The sequence below is a fragment of the Anneissia japonica genome, unplaced genomic scaffold (genome assembly GCF_011630105.1).
Source record: "Anneissia japonica isolate Jap-2015-1 unplaced genomic scaffold, ASM1163010v1 scaffold287903_len222995_cov181, whole genome shotgun sequence".
NCBI classification, from domain to species: domain Eukaryota; kingdom Metazoa; phylum Echinodermata; class Crinoidea; order Comatulida; family Comatulidae; genus Anneissia; species Anneissia japonica.
Genome location: NW_022734459.1, coordinates 108,924 through 121,655, shown reverse-complemented (window position 1 = coordinate 121,655; position 12,732 = coordinate 108,924). Strand labels below are relative to the sequence as shown.

Here is a 12,732-nt window from a genome sequence, read left to right as displayed (position 1 = left end):
AATAATATTAGGTTTTAGAGGCTATAATTTTTTATTATGTTCATTACAATTTACCTATTACCTATTTCCAAACACAGCAAGTTAAAAAAAAAAAAAACACAACAAAACAAGCCCTTACGTATTCGATGCACTAATGTACTTTTTGAAATCGCATTTCTAAAGCAATAAAATATTGTCACGCACATTTTTGTTTGTGGTATTTTAAAGTTGGTTCAACTATTATTGTGTACATTTTTAAACACTTCAGATCATCATAACGTCATGAATACATTTTAGATTCACTTCACTGCAAGTAGGTCGATGACTGTTCTATTATTGTTATTAACGTGATGGAATAGACAATACAGGTACCTGGACTTGCACAGGAGAATCAATTAGGGGGCTTATATGTGTAATTTTGCCAAACCTGCCCAAAAAATGTTTGCAAGTTGTTCTCCAGTGGGACTCGAACCCACATTCTCCAGTTCTCCAGATCACTAGCCAGGCATCATACCTCTAGACCACCGAGCTTGCATCTGATGGCCAGGGTTGAATTCGAGCCCAAGTAAGCAGCAAGTACTAATTTTTGTGTTTTCACACGCACTGAGTATTCATTACATTTTCACGTGTTGGACAAAATTCCACCTATACATGTTCTATTGATGTTGTCAATATTATAATATATCATTGATTCATGAAATGCCTAATAGGCCCTAAACGATAACATATGTATGACTTGACCATAGTTTGTTCTGAATATCTTGAATTTTAAACAAAATATTTAGCACTTGCATGACAACGAATTATCACAAATTCAGGGGAAAATGTATTTGAAATTATAGAAGAAATTGGTTTTATTAAAATTATAAAAACGGTCATACAGTAGCTTGAGTCATTAGAGAGCTTTCATTATCTTGTTCGAGAATCAATTCACAGACAAAGTTTCTCCTTTCCAACCAAAACAACCCAACCAAAACAACCCAACCAACCATGCACTTGTAGAATCGGGTAGTCGCAAGCAGTCTTGCGAGTTTATTGTTACAACCAACCGTTGATTATGTGACTGGAACCCGAACTTCCGAGTTTTAGAAGATTTTTGGTTGATATTTGTATGTCTGGCGTATAAGACGACTGCCTGTTTCATGGTCGGAATTCCTAATTTTTTCTGGTCCTGATACTGCATCTAGCTGGATAAATGGAGCCAAATGCAAGGGTAATCTTCCAAATAATATCATTTTATGAGTTTTTAAATCTTCACCATATTTTCCCGTATTTAAAATTGCTTTCATTCATACAACATTTAGTTGCTTCATTACAGTAGTAAGTTCGCGTGTTATGGACGATCCGCACCTAAGACGAACATGATTATAAAAATCTAAAATCTGAATGTCATGCATATACGACGACACTCTTTTTTTTATCGTAATTTGCTATTTTAAGCCTCGTCCTACTATACGCAAGTATATACGGTATGTGTTTTAAAACCCTAGGTCACCTGAGCGTTAGTTATACAGTGGCGGATTCAAGGGGGAAATTTTGGGTATTTTTGTAAACGTTTTGAACCCCCCTCTTTCAAATCCTGGATCCGCCCCTGACAATACAGTACTAAATGATATACTGTCTGCATCAATAATAATAACAATAACAATAGCATTAAAAATAATAATAATTAGGTGTATTTCAAATTTATGTATGTTGAACAAAGGTATAATACCACCTACCATCTGTATCAACATCATCAAATCCATTTATTCCTCTAAATTTATTTAACCTTTGGAATTCAGAGTTTGAGAAATGTTTACTCCACATAAGTACAGGAATATCTACAATGTATTTTGACTGCATCTCTGGCATAGTCATCATTTTCCGGCGTACACTTGTTGGGCATTTCTGGAAAAATATATCAGAAACATTATTTTTAAATTCAATTTTTATTTGCTAATGTTTAAATATCAAACAACAATCGTACACTCCTTAATTGTTTGACAACAACATTTTCTTATGTAATAGGTAAGGCATAAAAATAAAACATGGAATCAAATTTTGTGATATATGACATGAATTTCATGAAAACTAGTAGGTGACATAGCTATGACAACTATCATTAGGTCTTTAAAAAAATATGTTATGTTGGCACAACAGGCCCCAAAAAATAGGGTGGGTAGGTAGGGATTTTTCTTTTTTTAACTACCACAATATTTAGAAAAAGCCTTGAAATCTATAAAATCAATTAAATAAGCCTTTGAAGCCGATAATTGTCATATTTTTGAAACATTTTGAGTGATGCACGACCATGCCCACTTTGCTCACGTAAACTTGTATCATGAAATTTAAATAAAAATGTCTAGGGTTGGCCGATTTTTTAGGGTCGGTTGGGTTACGCCAACATAACATTTTTCTTTTTTAGGCCTTGGTTCATTCATCGCTATGTCACCATAAACAGAGGTAATGTTTTGATTGCTTAAACACTTTTGGTACTTGTGCATATTATAAGCTTGCAAATATGGATAACTTTTCATTCCAGATGATGACATAGTACATACATCAATAAGAATAACAATAATAATTGATTTTTATAGCACCCCTGTTGTAACAACCTCAAGGGCGCTTAATAAAAACACCACACACACACAAAAAAATCTATACAAGTTGCAACTAAACAGTTCACAGATGATCAGAACAACTTTCAAAAAGATGAATTTTCTGCCATGTTTTGAATAACTGAAGGGAGTAACTTTGTGTTCTTAAGCTCTTCCAGAAATGCATTTGGATGATTTAATTTTAAAAGAAGTTGAATGGATGGACTAATAATAAGTCCAATCTATGCTTTTTTTTTAACTTTTGCTTTTGTTTTTTTATTGAATGTGTGTATTTAATTCAGGCCTGAAAAATAACTTTGTGTATTATCAATCTTGATAAAGCCTTCAGTACCAAAATGTTGCCTGTACAGTATATAGCACAATATATATTTTTAAAAATAAATAGTTCTGCAGTGAAATGCGCAATGTCTCCAGTACACTATATTGTTCAACAGTGGTTGTCAAGAGAACAAAGATCAATATTTTAAAAATAAATGTCAGCTGAAATAATGAGATATCTTATTGCCTACTAAATTTGTATAAAAAATTCATGAATGAATTAAGAAAAGCAGTTATTTATTGACAAATTTATTTCGCAAGCAGTCTTTGGTGACGAGTATTTATAAAAATACTAGAGTCTATTTTTTTTCCTGCGGTTATGAACAATCCAATAATATGGTTTGGGATATTTTTAGAGGTGCTTTGCACCTGTTTACCTTCTCTATTGGCTACTGTGGTGCGGTTCCAATTTTTTTGTTAGTGTAAAGCCCAATAAATAAATAATAAAATACATAAGTTATATGGCTCTATTGTCTCAGAGCACGCTACAAATTGCGCAGGAACGCTGCCAGGCTGTATTCAGTTTAATCATTGTCAAGTGGGATAGTAATTTTAGGTATTCATAACTTCTTCAATTAGCATTTCATTTCCCAATAAGATTATACAGTAGTCCATGAACAATATGGGACAATTGCACCACCACAGATTCACTGATGATGGTCCAAGGTCCAACACCAATCCTGTCCCCTCTGTTGCTTATGCTTATGGCTAAGGTAAGCAAATTTCAAGAAAGACATGAAAATGGCTTAGACTGTAAAAATGCTTTTTCAAAGCAGTGTTCTCAAATGAAAAATTGGCTTCCTCAGAGTTCCCTGAGGAGGTCCTGTTCCCCGGATCTAGTGCTGCCATTGATATGGGATGGCAGGAGTCCAAAGTTGATCTGATTAAATGAGCTTTCTTTATTAATTCTATTTTGATTACTATACAGAAATTGAACCAACAACCTTCAGATTTAAGAATAAACCCTTAACACTGTGTCACAACTGGTATGGCAATAAAACTAGCTAACATGTTCTGACAGTATTAGTAACAGGTGTGATTCTAATTTAAATAGTAACAATGTGAAGAGTCAGCCCTATACTGTACACACTGGCATTAATTAACTGTACACAAGTAGAGCCATGTTTACTTAGTAAACACCGGAAAGGTTATTCTAGGCTGAGTTGGATTGGATATTACTATCATGATCACATCTGTACACTAACACTAAAATGCATTATTAAACAGATGTGTCTATTCTAATTATTGTGCAGCAATGTACTGGCAGGCAAGGATAAAATCATCCAATAACATTCTTCTATATAAATAATAATTTATAATTTTTTTCTAAAAATTTCCCATATTATTTGCATGTAAGAAAAGTATTGATAGTAATATATTACTGGAGTTGAATCTTGTTGGTTAAGATATAATAATATTATATATTATGCCTTCCACTCTGTCAATATGAGGGCTTTAAATCCTGTGACAATCACAAATCTCTTCTAACTAAAATATGCCGACATACAGTAGACTATACCAATTCAGGGGTCCCAAATTATGGTTTAAGTTAAAAAAAGAAAATCAGAAATACAGAAACTAAATTCAAAAAATTTGTCAAGGACATCGTGTTTGCCTTTGTGTTAATAAAGAACATAGTTAGTCAACAGAGATTTACATAACCATCTGTTATGTAAATCTCTGTTGACTAACTATGTTAATAAAGAACATAGTTAGTCAACAGAGATTTACATAACAGATGGTGGGCTTGCTTTCTAGTATGTGAATGTTTAGTTATGTTAAGTCAGAAAAGCAGTGGTTAGATCATGTTTTTATGACTTACACAAAGCAGGCTTTATGGATTTCGACAATTAGCGCTGCATTTAAAAAATATGTAGAAACCACTAAAATTTTCTCTATCATTTTCCTTTGAAAAAGTTTCTGCTTGCTTTATAACTAAAATTAAAATGATTTGCAATATTTTTGTCAGGGACATCTAAAGCAGAAGTTTTACTGTAACTCATGGAGAAAATAAAAACCGACTGTGCTGGACAAAAATCTTGTATTAAAATTTACACGATTTGCCATAAGGCCTTCAGTACAACATATTTTTTGTCAGGGGCAGGTAAAGCAAAGTTCTACTCATTGAGAAACCAAAAACTGAGAGTACTTGACGAATATCGACTATGTATTAAAGAAAGTTGCCCTTTTGGCATTCCATATAAAAGCGCAAAAAAACTGACTGAGACACGGATATGAAATGCAGAAGTACCGTATTTCAACATCAACACATGGTCAGGAAACAGGTACCAGTCCAGTAAAAAACTATGTTGGTATAGTCCTTATTTTCTCACAATTAATCCGATATGGATTGATATTCACTTCTTAAGATCAAGATTATCTATCATGTTGTTACAGTTTCTCAGATCATTAGGTTTCCAATCCCAAACATCTATTGAGGACATCCATTTTGCATTGTGTGGCGTTGTAGGCTTTGAAATAAGTGTAATTATAAAAATATTGATGTTATTCAAAAGTGAGGAAAATCAAGGAAGTTAATATCTTTAAAGATATAAATCTTTAGATTTTTCATAGCCAATTCTCTGAGATTTCATTAAACCAGGGAGTTGTGGTATCCTATAACAATTCTCTTAAACAAAACTATCATCTACCTTCCCTTATACAATTTTACAGTACATACTGCACCAGAATAATTTTCCTATACAGTACAATCCTAGTAAAAATAATATAATATTATTCTCGCCTGTCCTGGTTTTATTCTGACCATGTAGCTTCTCTAACATTGCTGACAATAGTTTTAAATCAAGCCACTCCTAATAATTTATTCTTTACATGTAGCCATACTGCTAGATTTCCCCCCCTATTTTCTATAATGTTTTGGGCTCATAAACTCAAACCGGGATGATGCACTGGTTAAATACTTTTTGTTAATTGAAATAGGAAGTTCCTGTTTCTGAAAATTATACAGCTGCTGTACCTAATTGTTGTGACCTACAGTACACCAGCAATACATAAATTCTTTCTTTTAAAACAGAAGAACATTCTTACATAAAAAAGACAACTATAAATAAAACAGAAAGAAAAGCTGGAAACCAAATAGAAGCAAAAGATACCACAAAATAAACTGTACTTAAAAATTATCATAATTAAGTTGAAATTTTTAAAATTGTTAAGAGTAGATTATTTTTGTGGTCTGGTAAAGACTGTTAAATACAGGGCCGGCGGAACATTTTTCAGTGGGGGAAGGGGGCGCCACTAGTAAGATGAATGGGAATTTGAATCAGTGGGATCTGGGTTCAAATTTAGGTGGTGGGGGTCAAAATTTTTCCCAAAAACCCCAAAAAGGAAGGGGACCCGGGAAAATGTTGATTCCTAGATGGCGGGAAGTGAGCTTTCTCGACTTTTGAGCTATGTGTCCTTTTATTGACTTCTTCAAAATTCAAGGTTTTCCCCTCTTGAAAATGGTCAGGTAAACTCATTCTTATTACAGTCAACAGGCTTGTTATGTGTGTATATAAAAAAATTTGAGTAGTTGCATACATATTCTTTTTTCCATGAATTGATAAACCCCAAAGGGAAAGGGAGGGCCGGGGGAAAATTCTGATTCCTAGATGGCAGGAAATGAGCTTTCCCGACTTCTAACTTTCTTATTGTAACAAAAACAAAAATTCAGCTCACAGGTCCTGAAAAGAAAGGTCTAGAATTCTATTTTTTTAATTATTATTTTTTTTTTTTACCTATAAAGCAGGACCCCTGCCCCCACCCCAGATCCGCCAATGTGAATTGCGAGAAAATCTAACTCGGTCGGGGACTGGATAAACACTCCATTTCCCTCCCTCTCCCCTCTTTCTTATCAAAAATCTCCATAGACATTATATATTTTCTGCCAAAAAGTGGGGGCCTGGGCCTGTAGCAGGATTCTTGTGTTTATTATTAAAAATATATTAATAAATTTTAGTTATAGGTCACAATGTCAATATCAATTTGTATATTTGATAATAACAATGATACAATAATTAATAATACAATAAAGTAATAAATAATACCGTAATAATGATGATAATATAACTAATAATAAATATAATTTATTTAATTATGTATATGTTTTTTCATCTTTTTGTAAATTTCTGGCCTTTCAAATTTTAATGTATTTTATGTTACTTTTTTTATATCAATTTTTCATGTCTTGTGCTTGTACTTGATTGATGTTTTGATGTTTTAGTGTATATTTTTTGTTAATATCATGTAATTCAGCCTGTGATTTTGATGTAAATAAAAGAAACTGAAACAGGGAGCATACTGTGCTCTCTTTTGCTTCTACACTCTTTGGTTCCAATACCATAACATGATGTTTATAAAGGACGATACCATCATTGTTTTTCTCAAGTAAATTAGTCACTACTTACAAGATATTGTAAATACTGGTTGTCATGGTAATACACCTTCTCACTTGCATACTCATCATTTTCATCCGGTTCCTTCTTGACTAGAAATTTTGGCACAAAATCTGGAATTGATTCTTCGGTTGGAAGGCTAGACGCAGTTGTTGGTAAGACGGTGAGATTTTGAGCAAATGCTCGGATACCGCTGTCTACCTTTGGTTGTGTGTACTCTTTACGTTGTGGATCTCGATATTTAAATGTAGAATCTACTATTCTATTGAAATTATTTATTGTTCCATTTGCAAATCTGGCAAAACTGAAGAAAATTCAAATAAAGCAAAGTGCATTAGAACGTTGATAATATGTATGATATGAATATAAATTAAAATGTTCACATTATCATTATTATTAATCATATGTGTTCAAGTTCAATACTTCAAAATACAATTTAGTTAAATAGCTAAATTTAGATAAATCCAATTAAAAGCGGATGCAATTGAAAATGTGTATGCACTGTATGTACCAACCTAGGCAGGCCCTGCCTTTTTTCCCCTTGTCTAAATAATGAACAATAAACAATCGAAGAGAATCAGCTTCATGCTTTCTATCATAAATAGTAAATTACCATCTGAACATAGCTAGTGCCACATGTTAAAAAATGTTAATAAGCCAGACAATAATCAATAGATCAACAGCTGGTAGTGATGTGTGGTAATAAGTACTGTACATATTGATATTTCAATATTTCAGTCTAATGATTTTAGAAGTAAGGACAATAAAATTGATTGCTATTTTCCATTTTCCTCTTGATTTAGAAAACACAAAAAAAAATTATAATTATCATTCAAATTGATAATAATAATAATAACAATAATAATATTTATAATAATAATAATAATAATAATAATAATAATAGGTCTATTATTATAAAGGAGAACAGTAAAAATGAAGCAGTGAAGGTTTTTTCTAAAATAAATCTGCAACGTTAGAGAACTAGTTACAATTGAGACTCATGAATATAAATAGGATCAATAGAGATTTCAATTAACGAGGTGGAGACACGCTTCAACAGGCAAGCTAATTCAGGTTAAATAATCCCTTGCAGGAATACCAGATTGAACCCTGTAGTAAACGAAAAACCCATGAAACATTATAATATCCTCAAAATTAAATCCTCCTTTCCTCAACACCCAGCAGCGTAGCTAGTTGGTGACGGGCCCCAGTTCAAGATAACTGCTGGGCCCAAAGGCACCTGATCGGACCCAGGGACAGAGCCTTGGTGGGGGGTCTTAATGCATAACGTTACATTCTGAAATTATTTAAAATGGATACGGCATTGTAATGAGCATAAATATCTATAAAATATTCGAAAACATATCCCATCTTCTCCAATCACCAAGCCATATCTCTAAAAATACTAAATGATGTACAAACAGAAGGACCAGGAATATGGAAAATCAATAATAGCATATTAAGTGACAATTATATATATGCAGCGAATGTAATAAAAATAATTGAAAATACAAAAATAAATAAGCATAAATTAAGTCCAGACCTTTTATGGGAATACTTAAAGGTAAAAATTAAAGGATTTTCTTGTAAGTATGGTGTGGGAAAAAAAACGGAAAAGAAACATTAATAAAGAAAAAATACTTAAAGAATTGAATAAACTAACCAACAAACTAGATCTTGTTTACGATGAAGAAAACGATAGACAAATGATAAGTAAATTAAAAGACTTAGATGAGATATACTCGATTGAGGCACTTGGAGCAAAAATTCGATCTAGAACAAAATGGTTCGAAAAAGGTGAAAAAAACAACAAATTCTTTTTAGGGTTAGAGAAAAATAAAGCAAAAAGAAAACATATTACCGCGATACTAAAAAACAATCGAAAATACACATCAGATAAAGACAAAATATTAAAAGAACAAGTTAATTTCTATACACACTTGTATTCAGAAAAAGAAACCTCACAGAATAAGATTGATAAATATCTAGAAAAATCTAGAGTTAAAACTTTCAAAGGAGTATAGTACTGAATGTGAAGGTTTAATAATGTCGATGAACTTTCAATCACAGTTTTTAAAATGCAACTCAATTAAAGTCCAGGATCTGATGGCTTGAGTGTAGAATTTTATCAAACATTCTGGGATTACATTATTTAGACACTTTATGCAATTCTTTTAATCATAGTTACGAAAACAAGAAATTAACAAACACACAAAAAACGGTTATTATTAATTTATTATTTAAAAATGGTCAAAGAGAAAAATTAGAGAACTGGAGACCAATCACCCTACTCAACGTAGATTACAAAATAATGGCCCACGCTCTCTCTAACAGAATTCAAAAAGTAATTAGCTCAGTCATTAATTTTGACCAGAAAGGTTATATAAATGGTAGATTTGGAGGGGAAAATGTAAAATTAGTAGAAGACATACTTTCTTACACAAGCGATAAGAACAAACCAGGCACAATGATATTTTTAGATTTTGCAAAAGCTTTTGATTTGATAGATAGAAGCCTGATATTTAAAACTCTAAAAAAATATGGCTTTGGGGCATCATTGATAAATTGGATTAAAGTAATATATAATGATACAGAATGTATGGTAACAAATAATGGGTGGATTTCTGAAAGGTTTAAAATGAACTGTGGGGTACGGCAAGAATGCTCATTATCAGCCTTACTATTTATATTAGTTGTTGAAATAACGGCAATTAATAGAAGATAATCCTTTATGCAAGGGAATCGAAACTACCAAAAATTGATGACTGATTGATGAAACTAGTTTGAAATATTTCTTTAGTGAAATAGAATTATTTTGTGAAATATCAGGCTTAAAGTTGAACAAAGAAAAAACAAAAGGTGTCTGGATCGGTTCTAATAAAGACAATGTAGCAACCCCTTATAACATTACATGGACGAAGGAACCAGTCAAGTTCCTTGGAATTTTTGTTGGATATGACAAACAAATATGTAAAAAAAAGAACTGGGAAGACAAGATTATTGATTTACAAAATATTTTAAAACTATGGGAAAAACGAAATCTCTCTTTTTTTGGCAAAGTAACCATAATTAAAACTCTTGCCATTTCTAAAATAGCTTATAATGCCATTATCATAAATGTACCCATTTAATTTTATGTATATCCAAAGTTGGAAATAATCGTTTATAGATTTCTGTGGGGAAATCAACGCGAGAAAATAAAGAGAAAAACGCTTATTAGGAAAACTGATGAGGGTGGTCTTAACATGACACATTTAAATTCAATAGTAAAATCACTAAAATTGAGCTGGATTAAAAAGTTGTTAAGTCCAGACCCGGGGAAATGGAAATTTACCCCCAAACACTACATGTACCCCATAGAATACACAGTGAATATAACCCAACCATAGAATTTAATAATGAAGAGATGAATTGGAATAAAATATGGTATGGTAAAGTACATATCATTAAACATATCATAAAAGTACCACAGTTTAGCTTGCAAAAAAAAGACTGAAAATGTTTGTATATGCTGAATAAACTGTAAACATAATGTTCTGTAAACCAATTTTACTTACTAAATATGTAAATGTTTATATAATGTGCATGTACATAATTATAATGTATATGTATATGAATGTATGGGTGTTTATATATGAATGAATGTAAATACACAGTCTACAACAAGAACAAGTGTTGTATGAAATGTATACTGGGAAAAAAAAGAGAATAAAGATGGGTTGCTCAAGGGTATTGAGAACAAAATAGAGTGAAATCATATATATATCTTATCGTCTAGATTGGGAGTTTTTAGGAGTCTCTGATAATTTTAAAATCCTTGCGGTACAACACGTAGATAGTTCTGAAAAGAACTGTTGTTTTGTTGAGAATGTCTTGATGTTTCAATTGATATTATTCTCCTGATTATTTAATTTAATTATTTAACATATTATTACTTCGACATGCAAACCAAAGATAATAAATACTGTAGAAGAAGATAGAGCAGTTCCCGATATAGTGAAAATTATTATAATTATTATTACTATTACCTGTAAATAAAGTCTGGTACTGTAGATGATGGACCAATATTGAAATGTATATAATTACTGTAGATAGATGGAAAAGAAATAATGGTACTGTGCAGTATTGTACACAGATAGGTTAATTGGTAAATCCTCATACAGTAAGTACAGTTAACTGTTACCAATGGCTTGCCTGAAATCTATGCTCAACATTCCAATAAAACCGATGCTTTTACCTTTTACGGATATTGCTTTGAAATTGTACAGGAATCGTAGAGCTGCCTGTCTCCGAAACAACCATTGCAAGATACGTAACAATTAACACAAGGATGATGCAAGCAAAGAACACACATCTTCCTCGACTATGGAAGAAGAACAATGTATCCATGATAAAACCAAAGATGATCATAGTTTAATTGGAATACTGAGATATCGAAAATAATTTAAGCCATTTGGGTACAAGATATAATAAAATTTATTGTCTTTGAAAATACAGTACAAAGAAATTCTGGCATACTTGATAATTCATAAAATATATTTGAAATGTTGATAGAAGCAAAATAGAATAAAAAAATGTTGATACAAAAAAAATTAAAAGCCAGAAAGTGGTTCAAATTGGAGCGGATTGGTTTCCCAACCCTGATGTCTGCGTTTTAATCTCTCACTGTGCATTCACTTGTGTCCTCGAGCAAAAATTTGTATCTGCATTGCTTCTCTCCACCTAGGAGTATAAGTGGTTACCTGTTAGGGTTAGAATGCCAAATGTGCTGATTAGCAGCTGCAACTTTATGGAATATGCCCCCGGGGGAGCTTTATTTGTGTTCCATAGGTGTTTAATTTGACGACTGGGGGTTAACAATAATGTGAAGCGGAGAGCTTATCCTTAGCTTTATGCACTATAAGAGTATAAATATATTATTATTATTATTATTATTATTATTATTATCATCATTATCATTATTATTATTAAAAATTAAAATATATTAAAGAACTTGTATTCATTGCCTAACTTCTGACATTTAAAAACAAAAAATATACAAAATATGTGAAATTATAACAACAATGAACAGATGTGGAAAAATCTAATGATGAGACACAGCAGAGTTAAATTCAAAGTACTTTGTACTGTATAACAATGGGCAGACTCAACAGTCTAATTAATCTTTACAGTACATGTCATCCTTTTTAAATCCTTCAGTTGCAAACAAAAGGATGCAACCTAGATTTGGGCCATGAACTGATTTAAAACTTCATTAAACTGTCAGGTAGCATTTTGGAACCAGCAGTGTCAAGGGGAAATTGTTATGTGAATTGTAACTTTCCTTTGTGAATTGTAATTAACTTTGTATCTGGCTACATGTTAAATACTGGGCCCTAAATATGGGAGAACACTACTCCATAGGCCCCCACCCTCCAACTTAAAGAACAATAAAAGGAAAA

At 32.0% G+C, this 12,732-nt stretch overlaps 1 protein-coding gene across 3 annotated transcripts in view; it reads right to left on the bottom strand.

The window, feature by feature from the left end:
* The window catches only part of LOC117116410 (alpha-N-acetylgalactosaminide alpha-2,6-sialyltransferase 2-like), a 28,755-nt gene that overhangs the window by 14,345 nt on the left and 1,678 nt on the right, over window positions 1-12,732 (bottom strand). For 2 of the 3 annotated variants that reach the window (XM_033260445.1, XM_033260443.1), the window contains exons 2-4: window positions 11,529-11,654; window positions 7,304-7,595; window positions 1,701-1,869 (exon numbers count right to left, since the gene is read on the bottom strand). In XM_033260445.1, the coding sequence (XP_033116336.1) occupies window positions 1,701-1,869; window positions 7,304-7,595; window positions 11,529-11,654 (587 nt within the window). The remainder of the gene's footprint in view (window positions 1-1,700; window positions 1,870-7,303; window positions 7,596-11,528; window positions 11,655-12,732) is intronic. The other variant, XM_033260446.1, reaches the window with a different exon arrangement.